The 19,144-nt window shown below is 41.5% G+C and overlaps 1 protein-coding gene across 2 annotated transcripts; it reads left to right on the top strand.

The window, feature by feature from the left end:
* The first annotated feature begins 307 nt into the window (after positions 1–307).
* Positions 308–17,277, top strand: esyt1b (extended synaptotagmin-like protein 1b). Of its 2 annotated transcripts, none has more exons than XM_056437844.1 (52): positions 308–896; positions 1,616–1,657; positions 2,474–2,608; positions 2,716–2,789; positions 2,877–2,949; positions 3,106–3,195; positions 3,388–3,443; positions 3,560–3,680; positions 3,787–3,963; positions 4,162–4,244; positions 4,471–4,519; positions 4,610–4,699; positions 4,797–4,892; positions 5,383–5,454; positions 5,539–5,625; positions 5,731–5,880; positions 6,075–6,188; positions 6,272–6,448; positions 6,574–6,659; positions 6,744–6,792; positions 6,981–7,070; positions 7,156–7,251; positions 7,341–7,412; positions 7,524–7,610; positions 7,737–7,883; positions 8,241–8,347; positions 8,437–8,614; positions 8,752–8,928; positions 9,030–9,112; positions 9,411–9,459; positions 9,547–9,636; positions 9,805–9,900; positions 10,205–10,276; positions 10,715–10,801; positions 10,898–11,044; positions 11,125–11,243; positions 11,542–11,713; positions 11,793–11,884; positions 11,976–12,117; positions 13,378–13,554; positions 13,651–13,733; positions 13,970–14,018; positions 14,138–14,227; positions 14,385–14,480; positions 14,555–14,626; positions 14,716–14,802; positions 14,895–15,041; positions 15,139–15,281; positions 15,569–15,700; positions 15,807–15,909; positions 16,187–16,236; positions 16,604–17,277. In XM_056437844.1, the coding sequence occupies exons 1-52, from the start codon at positions 549–551 to the stop codon at positions 16,629–16,631; spliced, it is 5,529 nt and encodes a 1,842-aa protein (XP_056293819.1). In that variant the 5' UTR covers positions 308–548; the 3' UTR covers positions 16,632–17,277. The 2 variants fall into 2 exon arrangements, with proteins under 2 accessions (XP_056293819.1, XP_056293820.1); XM_056437845.1 differs by having other exon boundaries at positions 11,802–11,884.
* The last annotated feature ends 1,867 nt before the right edge of the window (positions 17,278–19,144 follow it).

Genomic DNA, 19,144 nt, shown 5'->3' on the forward strand with positions numbered 1-19,144 from the left:
ACTGGAGCAGCAGACAGAGTTGACCTGGGGAGCCGGAGGGGTTACGTGATTTGACAGGAAGAAGTATGCTGCATTGTCCGACAGGCACGGTTGAGTTTGACTAGACGGGGAAAGTTTAATTTGAATAATGAATCTTTTTGATCGCGTGGTGCTGCAGTAATAACGCTTATTGCAACAAAGTGGATGACTGTCTTGCCACGAGTCAAAGATGCGGTGTTTGGGCTTCGGGGAGTAGGCGTGGTTTCATCCGGTTAACGGGACGGGGCGAGGGGGGGGGGAGACATTGTCTGACACTTTTTCTGGATCGTGTTTAGTCGGTGAAACGGCTCCAATTCAACGATTAAAACATCTATGTAATTAAAGATGCGACACGGACGAACGGTGAACTATCGGTAACGTTCCACGCGACGTGCAGCCGGCTGACGTTGCACATGTGGCGTTAGAGTAACTTGGTTAACCTCCGTATCCTTACGAACTCGTAACTATTGTATCGTTATATCTAACGCTAACATATTCGTGACGGTCTTCTCGAGAGAGGAAAAAACAGGATGCAAAGCGACAAATCGGAGCCGAGCGAAGCCAAGGTCGCCGGGGACGCAGAGAAGAAAGCCCTGAGCGCCGTGGGGCCGGACGGTCCCAAGCCGAAAGGCATCAGTGCGGTCGCGGTGCTCTGGACGTTTGGGAAATGTCTGGGCGCCCTGCTGCCCATCTACCTGGCCGGGTACTACCGGGTCAGCTCCAGCCTGCTGGTGTTCGGGATGATGGTCTACACGGGATGGAAACATGCCCGAGAAGCCAAGGAGACACGCCTGAGGTCAGCCATGGAGCTGCTCAACAGCGAGGAGGAGTACACCTCCAAGCTAGTGTCCAAAAGCAAGCGAGGGCTCCCGGCGTGGGTAAGAAAGAGTCTCAAATCTATCAACAACATTCCGCATACAACAGCTTTCCACTAGCCTTGAACCCTTGTAGACCTAGAATCACCCGAAGTTACCCTAAAAGCATAACATGTTTGACAGTAAACCACCCTAATCATAGCCATGATGATTGGCCGTGGTTTTAAAAGTTACATTTTGGAAATGTTCCTTAGCTTTGATTTGCAAGTTTTACATCCTGAGAATACATTTACCAAAAATGGAAACGCCGGAAATCTTTTTGTTTTGTGGTCAGAACATCTGGCCACACCCATAGTATGTTCCTGTGGATACACGTTTTATTGAGTGATTTCAGTTCAGCTTGCATAACAAGGCAGTTTATACTCATTAAAGTATACCCACAAAGGGCCGTCTGCGTAATACTCTCCAGTGTGCAGAACAAATAACGTTTTAGTTCTTCAATGTACGGAGACTCACATTTAGCATCTCAACTTGTCAACATTTTGTCACATGGAAGATAGACCATACAATAGCACAACAGTTGCTGCACTTATCTACTTTCCTTTTTGTAATAGTTATAATGCCTAAAACATGGTGCAAAAAGCACTGGGATAATATCAATAGTGCTATTGATGCATGTTCTGAACTGTATGAACTATGACTGAATAATGTCACAATCCTGTTGTGTGTTTAGCACAAACCACAATTTAAGTTTGTGCACTAATTTTTTTTCTTTCCTTCAGGTCAGCTTTCCAGATGTTGAGAAGGTTGAGTGGCTGAATAAGGTAACATATCAGTGTTTTCCTATTCAGCTTCATGTTCTCACTCTTAATTTGTGGAGCACGTCTGTCTGTGCAGCTGTTGTGCTGAGTGACACTCCGTACAGCCTGCTCGGTTAATATCTGGTAGCACCGCTGCTGTTGCTGCCATGTTCCAGAAAAGGCCACACCCCAAGAGTGCAGCCACTCTGTCTGTACTGCAGAGAGGCAACCCTCTCAACATTTCCATTTCATTACAGGCTAGCTGACAGGAAGGAGGAGCTGCACAGCCCCCACAACTAAAAATAAGACGGCAGCCATTGTCCCTCCACCCCCTTTGCTTTGTGTAGCTCAATAAAACAGTTACAGTTATATACAGTAATAAAAGTACTCATGCTAACAGAACCACGAGATCTAAGCGTCGGAGCCAGACAAAGAAGTGATTTGAGATTGGTTACTGAAGGGAAGGTCAGCAGATTTCCTGGTTGCTCGGGCTGCATCCCTCCCAGGAGCAGGCAGCTGATGACTCACTCTTCACTTATGCTGAAACCAAATCTTTTATTTATTTATTTTTGTTTAGTCACACAGAGACAAGCAGTGCTTCTTATTTTGGTTCTTTCACCAAAGGAATAAAGACTAACAAATAAACCTGTTTATGTAGCAACATTACCTTTGTGTAAAACATAAACACGCAAAGAGCACTTTGGTTATTGTTGATGGAAGCTGTGGAATTCGGGAGACTGTTTTGTGACAGTGTGGCTTAATGAGATGTACAATGTGTCTCATGCTATGCGCTTTACCAATAAGAGTAGCTTATAACCCTGTCTGTGTTGGCCTTCCTAGGTGCTGCAGCAGGTGTGGCCATTTGTTGGTCAATACCTTGAGAAGCTGCTGGTGGAAACCATTGCTCCATCTATCCGAGCCTCAAGTGCCCACCTCCAAACCCTCAGCTTTACAAAAGTGGATATGGGAGACAAGGTGATGGCATTGATATCTCAAGTATTAAATGACACTGCCATAAAGATTCACACAGATGATGCATGTTGTTTTTATTGTGCTGAAAATGTGCTTTCTGTTTGCTGCAGGCCATGAAAGTCGTAGGGATCAAGGCCCACACTGAGAGTGACCGAGGACAAGTCCTGCTAGATCTGTATATTAGGTGAATGTTTGGTAACACCGTCCCCTTGCGCTCACAAACTTTTAGAAGGCATTACTGTGGATGACATTTTGTTCTTCGTGTCCTCAGCTATGTTGGCAATGTAGAGATCGATGTTGAGGTGAAAAGATACTTCTGCAAAGCTGGCGTCAATGGAATACAGGTCAGTTTTCTTTTCAAGGTTAAAAGTGTTATTAAATTACATTGCAGAGAAGCATGTCAGTAATAGAAAGATGGATAACTGGATTATACAATAGGCCATTCTTTCAGCATTTACCCATGTATTTCACAAACATCCGTTGTGTTCCTCTGTCCTCAGCTACATGGGATGATGCGGGTGATTCTGGAGCCCCTGGTTGGAGATGTGCCCATAGTGGGTGCAGTCACCATGTTTTTCATCCAGCGGCCGGTACGTCCGTCTACATTCACTTCTTTTTGTCATTTTCTGGTTGCCCCTCGACCCAGATTCTTGTAAACGGAAGAGAATAATACTCTATCGAGTTGTGTCTCGATAAAGTATTATTGTATGTTTTTCATAATGTTCTTATCTATCCTGATTGATTTGCTACTTACAGCACATTCCTCTGTTATCTTTTACCAGAAACTGTACATCAATTGGACTGGACTCACTAATTTGTTGGATATCCCTGGACTGAAGTGAGTCATGCTGAAATAACCTTTCATTAGTAATAGCCAGAACCTCATAATAACATAGTAAGTTAAGAAGTCAGTACAGCAACACATTCCATTAAAATGCAGTTTCTTTGTTTCAGTGTCATGTCTGACAGCATGATTATGGATGCCATTGCCTCCTTCTTGGTGCTGCCCAATCGCTTAGTCATCCCGCTGGTTCCAGGCCTGCATGTGGCCCAACTACGCTCTCCGTTGCCCAGGGTAAAGCCTAAATATGCACCAACAGATGGAGAAAGACTTTTATATAATGTTCACATCTCAGTCAACACCAGTGCATTACATCTTGGCCCCTCTTTTCCTGTGTTAGGGTGTTGTACGCATCCACCTCCTGGAGGCACAGAATCTAGCAGCCAAGGACAACTACATGAAAGGGGTTATGGCTGGCTTGTCTGACCCCTATGCCATTTTGAGGGTTGGCCCTCAGACCTTCACCTCCAAACACTGTGACAACACAAACTCTCCCAAGTGGGAAGAGATCTATGAGGTAAAAACAATGAAACGTATGGAAAGCTTCAAATGTGTGTCATCATTGCACAGACTCAATCAAATACCATTTCACTTTGTTCTGTACTTGAGGGATTAGACCGCTAGGAATGCTCATTTTCATTCATAAGGCCGCAGACAGCCTCCATACGAATCGCTCCGTCAGTCTTCATGTCGTTGTCTGTGTCTGGTACATCAGGTTATAGTCCATGAAGTGCCTGGTCAAGAGTTGGAGGTGGAGGTATATGACAAAGACACAGACCAGGATGATTTCCTGGGCAGGTACATATACATAGTCATGTCTCTCGTGTGCCTACGTTCAATTTCACATTGTCACCTTTCATTTGTCATCTTTCCTTGCCAGTTGGAACAAGTACACTACCTCTTTATAAAGCATGTCTCTGTATTTTTACTTCATCTGCTTTCTATGCTATACTCCTATTGTTTTCAGAGATACATTTTTTTTTTTTTTTTACTTAATTCTGCCTTGCACTCCTTTTCCATTTAGGACCAAATTGGATTTGTGCATTGTGAAGAAATCCATAGTTGTCGATGATGTAAGTAAAAGCTATTATCATCTCAGTCACAGTTTGAATAAGCTATTTTTGAGTCATTGTGTTAATGTGTGGCTGTGGCTGTCTTCCCAGTGGTTCACTTTGACAGATACTCCGTCAGGACGGGTTCACTTCAGACTGGAGTGGTTGGCCTTGCTGCCTGCCACTGATCGACTCGAGCAGGTTTGAGTCCCTCACACTCATTCATCTAATGCATTGCTCTGACGCATTAACAAAAAGCCCTGATACTATTAATCACCCATTTGCTATTCTCCCTCAGATCCTAAAGAGAAATGAAAGCATCACCAATAAGACTGCTGATCCACCTTCATCAGCCATCTTGGTTGTATATCTGGACAAGGCGGAGGCACTTCCTGTGAGTCAAATAGCTCGACCCACTCTGCCGCGTTCGTGCTCAGCACAGAGCTGCTTCCCGTGTGCGTGGTTTAACTGGGGCAGAGCTGTAACTGCCAGCTGTCATGGCATTCCACAAAGTTGTTGCCTTGGCTTTTAACCCGGTGCGCTCCATTGCAGTCTGCAATAGTGTGGCTAACTTTATCCAAAGTTGTTAAACGCTCATTTTCCACAGTGTCAATTCATACACAAGAAAATGCTAATAACAGAATCTTTGGAATGAAGCTCCATCTCTGTGGTTTCTGGTGATGCAGACGTATACTTCCTGATTATACCATACTGTGTGGCACTTCCTCTCAGTTATTTGTGCTGTTGCTATGGTAACCATGTGCCCACTATGATTCACATCAACCATGTGTTGTCATGGTGGTGGATGAAGTCTATTTATTACTCTGCTCTTGAATACAGTATTCCATTGTTCACACTATATTTCTGTACCTGTATCATTTTAGATGAAGAAGGGAAATAAAGAGCCCAATCCCATCGTGCAGTTGTCTGTGCAGGACACCACGAGAGAGAGCAAGGTATTTCTGTTGGGAAAACTAGTACAGTAGAATGTGTTTAATTCATTTCTATTTTATATGCATACTATTTATTCTTGTCTTCAGACTTGTTACACAACCATTAATCCCGAGTGGGAGGAAGCTTTTACCTTCTTCATCCAGGACCCTCGCAAGCAGGACATAGACATTCAGGTAACAGCTCGTACGATTAGCTTCTCTGGACTGAACATTGTGTTTGGTATTCTATCAAACTTCTTTTGTTCTTGTTTCTGCTTTCCTTCATGGTAAATAAACCAGGTGAAGGACGCTGACCGTGTGCAGACTTTGGGCAGTCTGACCCTCCCTTTGTCCCGTCTGCTGTCCAGTTCTAATCTTTCTCTGGACCAGTGGTTCCAGTTGGACAACTCTGGATCTGCCAGTCGCATTTATATCAACACAGTTCTCCGGGTAAATGGCAAAAAGACCCACTCACTAATCCTGCATTGCATCAGACCCATTACTGACCATAACCAAGCACAATATTGGAGGTTATTTATCATAAAATCTAAAGTTAGATTTTGAGCAAACAATTTTTCTTATATATAAAATGGTGCCCCAACTGTGTATTTTAGCGGTCTCTTCTCTTTTCCTTTGTAACATAGGTCCTGTGGTTGGATGAGGAACACATTCCATCTGATGTGTCATCTAATCTGGAGTCTGGAATGTCCAGACAGCTGCCCCAGCAGACCTCCCCTCATCCTAGCTTTGCCACAGAGGTAATGGTGGACATTCACTTTCGCTTTTGTCTTTTCTTAAATTGCACAGGCTTATTGTAATATGTTCGCAATTGTTTTTTCAGGGACTGCTTAGAATTCACATCTTGGCAGGACAGAACCTGGTTCCAAAAGATAATCTAATGGGAGGCATGGTAAAAGGCAAGAGTGACCCCTATGTCAAGATCAACATCGGGGGCGAAACATTCACAAGTCATGTTATCAAGAATACTCTTAACCCCACGTGGAATGAGATGTATGAGGTAAATAACACAAGATTATTTTGTAAACCGTTTTTGTTGAAAAGAAAAAAAGTAGCTGAAGTTCGCATGCATGTGTAAATAGTTTTTTTGTCCTTTGACATTTGCAACATTATTTCACCCCCCAGGTGATTCTCACCCAGCTGCCTGGCCAAGACTTTCAGATGGAGGTGCTTGATAGAGACATGGACATGAAGGATGATTTCATGGGAAGGTACAAGAGCTATACATAATTATATTACTACATAAATTGTATGGATTTAAAGCTGCATTCTAAACTCGCGTATCTGATATGCAGGCTGAAGATCAATCTGAAGGATATCATCGATTCACAATTCACTGATCAGGTAGGATCTTCCCTTCCAGACACAATGTTGCATCTGAAGCCTCGAAGAGTGCGGTCAAATTAAGTGAACATGAAAGCCTGCCTTATGTTCTAACTCCCGTTGGTGCAAGTGTCTCATACCCTGAATCCAGAACATTTACATCTGTAACACAAAAATGTTCATTTAAAATATTCAAATTCTTCACTCAGTGGTACACTCTCAGTGATGTGAAGTCTGGTCGAGTTCACCTGATACTGGAATGGGTAACGGCAGCCTCAGAGTCAGACAGATTGGACCAGGTTGGTATTCCCAGATTAGACATGCATTGATGGGCCATAGCTGGTAAACTTGATCCACACTCACTGGTACTTCCTGTGTCTTCAGGTTCTTCAGTTCTATTCCAGGCAGTCCTACCAAAACAAGGCGGTTCCCTCAGCAGGCCTTCTGTTTGTCTTCATTGGGCAAGCAGATGGGTTACCAGTGAGTCTTTTACGACTGATGTCAGGACAGGCACTTATTGTTTAGAATACATATGCTTCTATTGCTATTGCCCGCTTGTCTCTTTCCAGGTTAAGAAGAGTGGTAAGGAACCAAAAGTAGGAGCAGAGGTTACTCTAGGAGAAATGTCCCGAAAAACAACAGTACGTCTATAAACTTGATTTTGCTTGGAATAATATGACTATGTTTCAAGGTATTTTCTAAACTCTAATTATAAGAGGTCTGTCAGTAATATGACATAACTGACTCTGTAGGTGTGTGATCGTACCACATCGCCGCAGTGGGATGAGGCATACTGCTTCTTGGTTCGGAACCCCAGAGAAGATATTCTCGTTGTAAAGGTACGCTCACTACAGTGCACAATCAAAGTGGAACAGAAAGAGTGTCGGTCATACAGATGCAAACAGAGTGTGATCTCCAATATATAAATAAGACCAATGCTAACCCCCTGCATTGTGTTTCTTCAGCTCTCCCACAGCTGGACATTGCCCATTGGTTCCCTGGTGGTTCCTATCAGAGAGCTGCTCTCTGAACCAGAGCTGGTCCTGGACCAGTGGTTCAATTTGGATGGAGCCTCACCTCAGAGTCGGATTCTTCTGAGGGCTGAACTGAAGGTGGTTTCCTTGTCATTTTCTATATTTTTATGATTTAGCACCTATCTATCTCTTTATCACTTTCACTAGTCCCTTTACCTTTCTCTAATTGATCTGTTATTTTCTGTTTCCTTCTCTGCCCACATATCTTATCGTCTGTGTGCAGCTGTAATATCTATCTTATATTTTCAGTGTAACTGTCTGAAATATGATGTTGGTGTTTCTTTCTTATTTATATGTATCTCTATCATTGAAATTCATGAAGTTGTCGAAGCAGTTTGTTAGTTTTGTACTTTTGCTGATATTGATATATGCAATCAAAATGGATAAAATAATGGTTAACAAAGTGAAACATTAATTATTTTGAATCAACTGTAGATGCTGATTCCGAGCAAATGTCCGGGTACCACTGATAAGGCTATTATCACGTCAGCATCAGAGCCTTCCCCTGATCTGAGAAAACAGGAAATAGACACGGTGCTTAGGTGAGATAGATAATACAAAATGTCTGTCCATACTTTCCATCAGATCTTTGGTCTACTACATTTTGTTATTGCTACTCTTTGGGTTTCAGGTCAAGTTCAGTGGACGTTCCTCCTGTGGAGACTATCGCCTCCTCAGTGACCTTGCATGAAGATGTTGACAAAAAGGAAATGTCAGCTGATGTGACTGAAGAGAAGGTGGAGGAACTACCAAGCCCTGCCATAACACAACCTCCTCATACTTCCCCAGACCTCAGCTTTGCCAGTGAGGTACCTTCACAAAAGCGTGATCTACAGTAGCAGACACATGCAACACCGCATGACACATCACATTTAATCGCATCACATTCACCACATTTAATTTTTTTAAATCTAGCAATATAACATTTAATGATCCCTTACTGTAGGGGCTGCTAAGAATCATCCTGTTGGAAGCCCAACGTCTGGTTGCCAAAGATAACATGATGGGTGGTATGGTGAAGGGCAAGAGTGACCCCTATGCCAAGATCAATGTCGGAGGAGTTGAGTTTGTGAGTAATGTGATCAAGGAGAATCTCAACCCAGTCTGGAATGAGATGTATGAGGTGTGTATGAAATGACTCAAATATGATTTCATTGATACAACTTTAATTTAAGCACCTTGTATTGTATTAATGTAACTGTTTTACCTCTTGTGTTCTCTCAGGTGGTGCTGAGGCCTCTGCCAGGACAAGAGGTGCAAGTAGATCTGTACGACAAAGACATGAGCAGAGATGACTTCCTGGGCAGGTAAGTTCAGTGGGTCAACATACACACGCTCAAACTGTAGTTATTCCCTATAGGCATAAATTACAGGTATAATTCACTCTGGTTTGAGTTATGGAAAAATCTGTATTTGGTGTTTATCAACTCTTCTTACTTTTATTTCTTCCGTGTTAACTACCATTTTTTTATGCAAACCAACCTTTCATAGCTTTAAAAAATATGAATAATTTAGATGTAACATTTTAGGGCAATTCAAATTAAAGGGCTTATTTTTCACATTTTGTTTGTGTAAAATGTGCAAAACATGTTTAATTCTGAGCAGATCCAAAATCAGTGTGGCAGACATCATTCGTTCCCAGTACACAGACCAGGTCAGTATTGCTGGCCTCACTGTATCTTAGTCAATGCTCTGGTGGTATCGTCGGCTATAATTCAGTAAGTGTCCCTTTCTGTTTCAGTGGTACACCCTAAATGAGGTGAAGTCTGGACGTGTTCACCTGATACTGGAGTGGGTACCAGCTGTTTCACATAATGACCCCCTGGACCAAGTTAGTGCAATTTGTATTGTTTGTTTTCTCCTCTATTTTCGCAGAGATCTGTAATATTTATCAATTGCCTATTCCTCCCACACCAGTTCCATTCCATAATGATACCCTGCTTCACCATGCATGTCAGTTGAGTCATTGTAATGTGTGTCTTGTGATTCTCTGCTGCAGGTGATGCATATGCAGTCTCTACAGTCTTTCCAGAACAAGGCTGTTCCCTCTGCTGCCCTACTCTTTGTTTATGTCGACAGAGCACACTCGCTGCCCGTGAGTCCCTCTACACTACGATACGTGTGCTGTCTCAGAGTTTTAGATAAACAACGGTTATTAAACAAATGCTCTATTGGCACAAGGTGAACACCTCCTACTCTTTAGGATAATGTTTTGTAAGTTTTTTGCAGGTTGTTGCCTGCTGAGCAGCAGTCACTGCTTTTTGACTTTGGGATGCAATTATTCAGCAATGTTTAATTTTTTTAAAGAAAGGGAAGTTGGCTCTTGGCCTGTTGTGGCCGTAATTACAATGAGACGATTCAAACAACTCGTATAATGCTATGTGTCTTTCTGTGTCCAGTTTAAGAAAAGTGGAAAGGAGCCCAAGGCTGGGGCCGAGCTGGTGTTTGGTAAAACATCCTACAAAACCAAGGTATGAGACCGATGATAAAGACAATAAGGTGAACCACACTTTTGCTATACCAGTGTAGCCGGCAACTAATTCATGTTTATGTTCATTAAGTCAATAAAATGTCATTAAGAAGTCCCCATCATAATTTTCCAGAAACCTAACTAGTTTGTTGGTAAATAGTGAAACCTATGTAAGGGATAGATGACTAAATGGTCCTACGTTTAAATGTGAAAACAATTTAAATGTGAAAACAATTTAAACTTTGCCGCCCCCCACTGGTGGAGGCTTGACGGTAATACTTGCCGATACCTTTGCTGTTCAAAATACCAGTGCAAAGAGAAGAAGAGAAGTAACAACTAAGTAATCAGATGACAATAACTGTATACATATTGGTATTCCATGCCCAGTTTAAAGAACAAACCTTTGCCTAACTTACCCCTCCTCTTTTTCTATCTGAAGATATGTGATCGCTCCAGATCCCCTCAGTGGGATGAGGCGTTCTACTTCCTTGTTCGCAACCCCAGAGAGGAGATGCTCATAATAAAAGTGAGTATACTGTACACCAGTAGCTGAAGACCTCTGTGACTGTCAGGATCATCTCCCACTCTGACTGTCGTTATTCATGTGTCCTTATCTCTGTAGTTGTCGAGCGCATGGGACCAGCCAATGGGATCTATTGTCGTCCCTGTGAGAGCGCTGCTGTCTGAACCACAGCTGCTCTTGGACCAGTGGATGCCTTTGGATGGAGCCTTACCTGAAAGTGAGATCTTACTGAGGGCTGAACTCAAGGTAAGAGAGGACACACACAGACCATTGTTAGCGTTGTCATTGCTGCACAGAACAGCCAACAACAGATGTGTTGTTGACAGGTCCTGAGCTCAAGGATGGCTGAGGCTCCACCGCCTCCTGTGATTGGTTCAAAGAAGGAAGAGACGGTTATTCGATCAGCCAATGAGGACAAACAAAGCTCAGAACTGACAAAAGATGAGTAAGTGTTGTGTGCCTGGTTTATTAATACACACAAAACTCTTGCGATTGTAACTTGGTCTTATCAATAAAACACCAATTACATACCACTGACTGTATTTTATAAATTAAAAAAAGTTAGCAATAAATACAAGTTTGAAACATAAACTAGCGCTAATAATCATTAAATTAAAAGTGTAGTGCCTGGCTTTTGGTAGGATGTACCGTGAATATGCTTCTAGAGAAGCTAATATTCTTCGTGGTTAGTTCCAGTCAGAAGTCTGGCTGTGGGGTTTTGTAACAACGGTGTGTATTTTCAGATCGTTTGCGGTATCCAGCCAGTTTAAACACTCTGAGGCAGAAGATGCTGCGGCCTTCACAGAAGATGCTGCGTCCTTCCCAGAAGATGCTGCGTCCTTCCCAGAAGATGCTGCACCCGCTGAACCAGCTGTCATTCACACTGCACCCGATACATTCCCTGCAGTTGCAGCAGTGAGTTATTGCGCATCAGAATCAGTTGTTTCAGGTTTAACTATTGAAATTAAGCTAAACTCATCCAACCTGCATGCAGTGTTGCCAGCTGGTGGAGGAGCCAACTGATCTAGAAGAACATCCCAAGCATTCAGACAGAGACTTTGAACCACAGCAAAGGACCACAGGGGGGTGAGCTCCATGTCACAGCAAATACAAAAATGTTTATTTGAAAATAATATTTATAATGGACCTAATAAGAAACATGTCTACATTTCTGCAGCACTGGTTTAGGCAACCTTGCTCAAGCCACAGTGACTAGTCTTCCCGCTGACACCCTGGGGCCAGCAGAGGTCACAGAAATCCCCAAAGCTGGGGAAGTCCTCCAACCACACACAACTCCCACCCAGGACTTTGGTGAAGAGGTGGGTTTATGCCTTGATTCAATTCAATTCAGTTTTTATTTATTTGTATAGCCCATTTTCACAAATTACAAATTTGTCTCAGAGTGCTTTACAATCTGTACACATAGACATCCCTGTCCCAGAACCTCACATCGGATCAGGAAAAAGTCCCAAATAACCCTTCAGGGGGAAAAAAAGGGAAGAAACCTTCAGGAGAGCAACAGAGGAGGATCCCTCTCCAGGATGGACATGTGCAATAGATGCCATGTGTACATAAGGAAACATTATACACAAATTAAAACACAATCAATGAATATGACAGAGTGTATGAATAGTTGGTAGTAGGCATATTCCACGATCCAGACCTCGATGATCCATCAGGCAGATGGAGGTAGAGAGGACGAGTGGGCGGAGCATCAGCAGAGGGAGAGTTCAAGAATTTGTTTCTACCAACTGAACTGCGTTTTTTGTTGTTCGTCACTGCCCCTTTGTTATTTTTGTATAATTTCTTATTTTTTTGAAACGATACGAAAACACACACTTTAGCAGGGCCCTTCCCCCTTCTGCCAAAGTCAACACACTTCAGTTACGGTTTTCATCAATCAAGCAAAAATCACTTAATATTTTAGCCAGGTTTCCATCAGAACTGTGTGTCTGAGAATGGATAATATTGATATTAGAGTACTATGGCTGGGTCTCAGCCTCATCATCTGGCTTTTCTGAATAACCCCAGCCTCTTTTCAAACACTGAATATGCCACTTTCTCTTGACTTTAAATATCACTGTATATTCTGCCGGGGAGATTCCCGTGTCCTCTGGTGATTTGGTTGATCAGGTGTGTGTTCCACAGAACTTCTGCATAGATACCCGTGTCATGCCAGCCTTAGTCAAAAAAGAGGAATCTCCAGACCGGAAGCATAAAATGAAACATGCCAACTATTGTATCATTAATATAATGTGCAGAAATCTGGTCTGTGAAAAAACAAGTTTTCATAAACCCAATTTAGATTAGACAATGAGAAATGTATCCTCTATCTTGTAGTTTCCATTTAACTTGACTTACTACTTTATGTTCCTAAAGGCAGTGTAATTACATATTTTAGTATTAATCATGTGAGTATGTTCAAATAAACAAAGAAATTGTTCTGATATTATGACAAAAAGAAAGAATACGGCTGTTTTCCCATCACGCATGAAGTAGATTCACATTACCAAGCTACTAAGTTGTGTGTTCAGTGACTCGCTTTATGTGTAGTAACATTTACAGTCTTCATCCTGCAGGGGCTGCTGAGGATTCACTTGCTAGAGGCCCAGAATCTGGTTGCCAAGGATAACCTGATGGGGGGCATGGTGAAGGGCAAGAGCGACCCCTACGTCAAGATCAACGTAGGGGGAGTTACATTTAAAAGTCTTGTCATTAAGGAGAATCTCAACCCAACATGGAAGGAAATGTATGAGGTATGAAGGATTCTCAGGTTAAGTGTTGCAAATTGTTTGGATTTCACTGCATGTTCAATATATTGGACGCAAATGTGTTTTGTTTGTTCCTAACAGCTGGTTTTGAGTGGGCACAGTGTCCAGGAGATCAAGTTTGAAGCATTTGATAAGGATTTCGATTCTGATGACTTCCTTGGCAGGTAATGTTGGTTAATCAGTCACTTATATAAGAATTCAGATAACAAGTGTAGAATACTGAGTGCACTGATCCTCATTGGGGACTGAATATTTGATGTTGGCAGATTTCTGAAATTTTTAATTGAGGGGTATTTGCAAATGTCTGGAAATTATCTTTAATAATAGGGTTGATTTATTTTTCCTTAATTATTATACAACGCATTTTGTTCATCATTTGCCTTTTTTTAAATTTTCACAGATTCAGCATTAAGCTAAATGAGGTCATCAGATCCCAGTACACAGATCAGGTCAGTCAATGACCTTTGACCTGAAGCTGTGCCATGTGATTTCTTAACTCTGTTCTGTGTCAGTTCCTTATCTTCAGGGTGTTGCCCTGCTTCTTTGAATGACTTTGTCTCTGTTGCAGTGGTACAGTCTGAATGATGTGAAGTCTGGTCGGGTCCACTTGATACTGGAATGGGTTCCTACTGTGTCACATTCAGTCAGCCTGGACCAGGTCGGTCCTTACTTGTGTTCACCCACTGTTAATCTATCACTCTGTAAACAAGCAGTATTTAGATGTCCATGACAAAGCAGCCGAATAGGAGGACACATTATTATTCACACTGCAAAACAATAATCTCCTCTCTACCTGGCTTGGCTCCATGTCACAGGTGCTGCAGCTTCAATCTCTCCAGTCTTATCAAAACAAAGCCGTCCCCGCTGCTGCTCTACTTTTTGTTCATTTGGAGAGAGCACATTCATTACCTGTAAGTCACCTGTTCTTTCGTTGCATACAATGCAATAAGAAATCAGATGTGATGGCATTCGTCTCTCCCAATAGTTGAAGAAGAGCGGAAAGGAACCCAAAGCAGGAGCTGAACTCGTTTTGGGGGAAACAACCTACAAAACCAAAGTGAGACTTTTGATGCATGGTGCTCTATTGTCAGCCTGATAGATATATTATTTTTTTAACAACTCTACCATATATTTTATTTGTTTAAGCTGTGTGAGCGCAGCTCCAATCCTCAGTGGAATGAGTATTTCTACTTCCTGGTCCACGACCCTACACATCAGATGCTTGTAGTAAAGGCAAGACATTTATTCACTTGTATTCTGCATCTCACATTTCACAGCAATGTTGTTGTGATTTTTGTTCAGTCCCTTTCTTTCTTGCATTGCAGTTGTCCAGTGGTTGGGACCAGCCAATGGGATCACTGGTGATTCCTGTGAAGGAGCTGCTTGCAGAGCCACAGCTGGTCCTGGACCAGTGGTTCCATCTGGATGGAGCCGCATTTGAGAGTCAGATCCTGCTGAGGGCTGAACTCAAGGTGACAAAGACATCTGCACACACACACACACACACACACACGTATTGGAATATATAACAACACATTAACAATGACACCTGTTCTTCCTGTTCAATAGGTTCTGCATTCCAAAATGGTGGATATGATCAGCGCAGGGCCTCTGCCGTGTGCTGCCTTTGGATGTGGATCTGGACAGGTGAAGTTGTCTCTTTCTTATGCCTCGCAAGAGAGACAACTCGCCGTCATCGTCCATGCCTGCAGGTGTGTCGGATTGATAAACCGTTGATATTTTAGTTATCTGAGGCATTGTTATAGTCTGTTTTGTCCATATCAAGCTTTATATCAAGTTTGTTTCCCAGATGATTGTTTATGGTTCTAGTAACCTTGAAAAAGGGTCTATGAACCTACATGTTAAGGGAAACCTGGCACTTCACAAACAATGGAAGACATTGTTTTTAAGACTCTATTACTTTCATATACTGGGACTTTTAAATATTCTTAAGATTGAACACAGTTATTTAAGATATGCTTTCTCTTTCTGTGCTCAGAGGTCTGTTGTCTCAAAGTAAGGATGGCGTAGACAGCTATGTGTCCCTCGTGCTGCTGCCAGACAAAAGCAAGGCCACCAAGAGGAAGACAGCGGTAAAGAAAAGAGACCTCGACCCAGAATACAATGAGAGGTAATTAAATAGTTGCATCGTTACATGTATCAATCTCCTAATGATTGTGTTGGTGTCAGTGTTTACGTGTAATAATGTTTGTTGATTATTATTGATCTTTTTAAAGGTTTGAGTATGATCTGTCTCTGGATGAACTGAGGTTCAAGCGCCTCAGTGTATCAGTGAAGAATAACTCGGCCTCGTTCAGGAGCCGGGACATCATTGGACAGGTCAGTCTGCTAACAAGGGACCATCAGGGTATCCAAAGAATGCCATGCTGTATGCGGCGACTCCTCAACACACATTGAGATAACTTTGTTAACTCCACACAGATGTGGCTAAGCTTAGCACTAATGCCAGCCTGCCTTGTAATTGTTTACTGTTTTGGAGTGTGAGCCTAGCTTTTAAATTCTTTCATTCTGAGGTGCAACGAATTTACGCAGAAATACTGCAAATACTTACGCTGTATGTTCAGCTTGATGTTGACATGCCATTCCTATTCTTTAGGTGCAGATCGAGTTGGCCCAGGTGGACCTGGCTGCTGGTGTCACAGAATGGTGAGCAGAGTAGGCTGTGTGGAAGTTTGTTGAAGTGATACTCGGAATGAAAGGTAGCTGCAAAAAGTTCAGCGTGGATTAATGACAAAACGGGAACTACTCCGAAAGCATAGACCCCATGTCTGCTGTCCCGATCCATCCATATGCTCCGTTGAACTACGTTCCACCAAAGTGGCTAAGTACTCCTGTGGAGCTTTGAGGCGGATAAAGCAGTGAGTTTAGGTTATTTTGAAGAAACTGACAAATTGTAATATATTGAGTGTACGGATAGCCGAGATGTTGGTTATCACGCATGTCTGGTGTCTCTTAACTGTGCACATGTTGTCTTTTTCATTGTGAAATGTCTTTGTCCCTCTATTTATTCCAGGTACACCCTGAAAGATGAAGCTGAATAGTCATTCTGCTCATGAGGGTCAAAGGACAATAATGATGTCGCCACTCGACCTGGCACTGCTGTAACTCACATGGATGCCTTCTCCTTCCCACCTCTGCATACAGTACCACGTGGCAGCCTTACCTGCAATCACCCGGCTCTCCATGTATTACCATATAGTATAGAATTGCACTGTATCGTCACATCAACAATAAACCAAAGATAAGTCGGCTGATGTAGCTGAGTTGGCAAGGACAGAGTGAAAGTTCATATTGACTGAAGGATACTTTACTATATGAAGAGATAAATGTTTGTAGATTTAGTTGAGCTTGTGCAAAAATAACAGATTCAGAAGGAATGAAGTCATATATAGTTGTTTTGTTTGTTTTTCTTGGTGCATGAATGTTTTACATCCGAGACTATCTTGAAGTGCAGTTTTTTTGTTTTATGACGGGCTTACATTGAAGTTATGTTTCACAGCACCTTGCTATGTTTGTGTTTGAAAATGATTTTTATAAGATTGTCTTTTTTTATTTTACAAGACATGTATTTGTTGCACCATTGTCACAATTATTTTAGATGTGTATATTTGCAAATTATTTTGATCAGATCCAATATTGTTTGTTGAATTATTGTATGACAAAAATAAACACATTTTACACATCTCACTTTTTTGAGTGTTAGACTTACACATACACAATTCTTTCATATTACGAACCCTTCATTTAATTGTTTGATTAACTAATAGTTCTGTAGGTGAAAAGATCTTGCCTCTGAATATAGAAAATGTATTAAAATGGAAAATGATATGGAGAAACTTTAAATGTAGTAGATAGTCATGAAGAAAGTGTGTGTGTGTGTGTGAACTGCAACAGTTAAATGACAGTATTTTTATTGTTGAATGATTTTGTGTTTTATTTTGAATTTTTGTAAGGAACGACCAGGAAGAAATATTTATACTCATAAACATCAGTAAGAAAACTGCCACAAAATTTTTAAACCTTTTTGTGGCATACAAAATGTTAAACCTTTTTAAAAAGTATGATTTCAATAAGTCAAAGTATGCTGTGAAAAGATAATATTGTCTGATGTAAAACAAATTATAAAAAAGGTCATACCAGAAAAATAAGAATGTTAAATGTTTTTGTAAAGTATGCAATAAAAAGGTCATATAGTCGCAATAATGCCATATTAAAATGCCATCGTGCAGTATGTAATCAAAGGTCATAGTAAAATGTGATAAAAAAAGTCAAAATATGTATGCCAAACCACATTTTAAAAATAATCATAGGATTAGATTTCTTGTTTTGTCATTCCCAATTTATGTCACGGGGTGAGGCTCAGGTGCAGAGAAACAGGTTGGACTCCAGGTTTAAAGCGAAACAAAAATACTTTACTTCAAGAAAAGGTCACACATAAAAACTCTGGCTTGAAAGCAACTAAAAAAAAAACACTAGGAATCGCATGTGAACAAAGACTGGGAGTTGATCATTGAAACAGAGACACTACGAGACAGAGATAAAGACAACAAACTGACAGGAGACAAGGGAAAGACTGGAACAACATATAGGGGGAAAACAGGTGTACGGCATGAGACAATCGGAGACAGGAGTGGCTGAGGGCAGGTGAAGGGAATTAACCAATCAAGGAGACAGAGGAGTGGCTGAGGGCTGGTGAAGGAAATTAACCAATCAAGGAGACAGAGGAGTGGCTGAGGGCAGGTGAAGGAGATTAACCAATCAAGGAGACAGCGGAATGGCTGAGGGCAGGTGAAGGGAATTAGCCAATCAAGGAGACAGAGGAGTGGGGGCATGTGAAGGGAAAGAAACAATCAAGACAGAGGAGACACAGAGGAGAAACAGGAGAAACGGAACAAGGCGTTACAATTTAATAGGAAATAAAACAGAACAAACATATCTCCATATTTTAAAGGCTGAAAAAAGCATTTGCTTCCATTTTGTATGTTGCTTTTTTGAGAAATGATGAATACATTATCAAAAAAAGAGGCATAGTTTGTCATAACAATGCACATAGTACATATTTATGAACGTGTGATGCACATTCAATGTCTTTATTTTTCTTCATCCATGTTTTTTTCTTCTACTGTGTGAATGTCCTCAGAGGGTCACGTCTGCCACACATTCCAAAAAAGTAAACCAATCATGTGGATTTCTGTTCCGCCTCCACCGGGCACGAACTAAGTACGCCAACTATTCTTTCTGTTTCTGACCTCTTTATTGTGGTTGTTAGATTTTGAAAGTCACTGCACCGCATATATCGATCAAAACCCACAAGCTATGAAAATCTCAAGACTACTATATTATAATTTGTAATGACATATAGTGACATCATATACCACTCTATATCTTGGAACTTTATGACATGTATAGTATGACTTTTTATGACACTTCATGACTTTTTTAAGGCAATACTATGACATTTTTATGGTATACTGTGAACTTTTTGATGACATACCATGTTATTAACTATTTTATGGCATACTATTCTACACTTTCTATTGCATACTGAATTATA

The sequence above is a fragment of the Pseudoliparis swirei genome, chromosome 18, assembly GCF_029220125.1.
Source record: "Pseudoliparis swirei isolate HS2019 ecotype Mariana Trench chromosome 18, NWPU_hadal_v1, whole genome shotgun sequence".
NCBI lineage: Eukaryota > Metazoa > Chordata > Actinopteri > Perciformes > Liparidae > Pseudoliparis > Pseudoliparis swirei.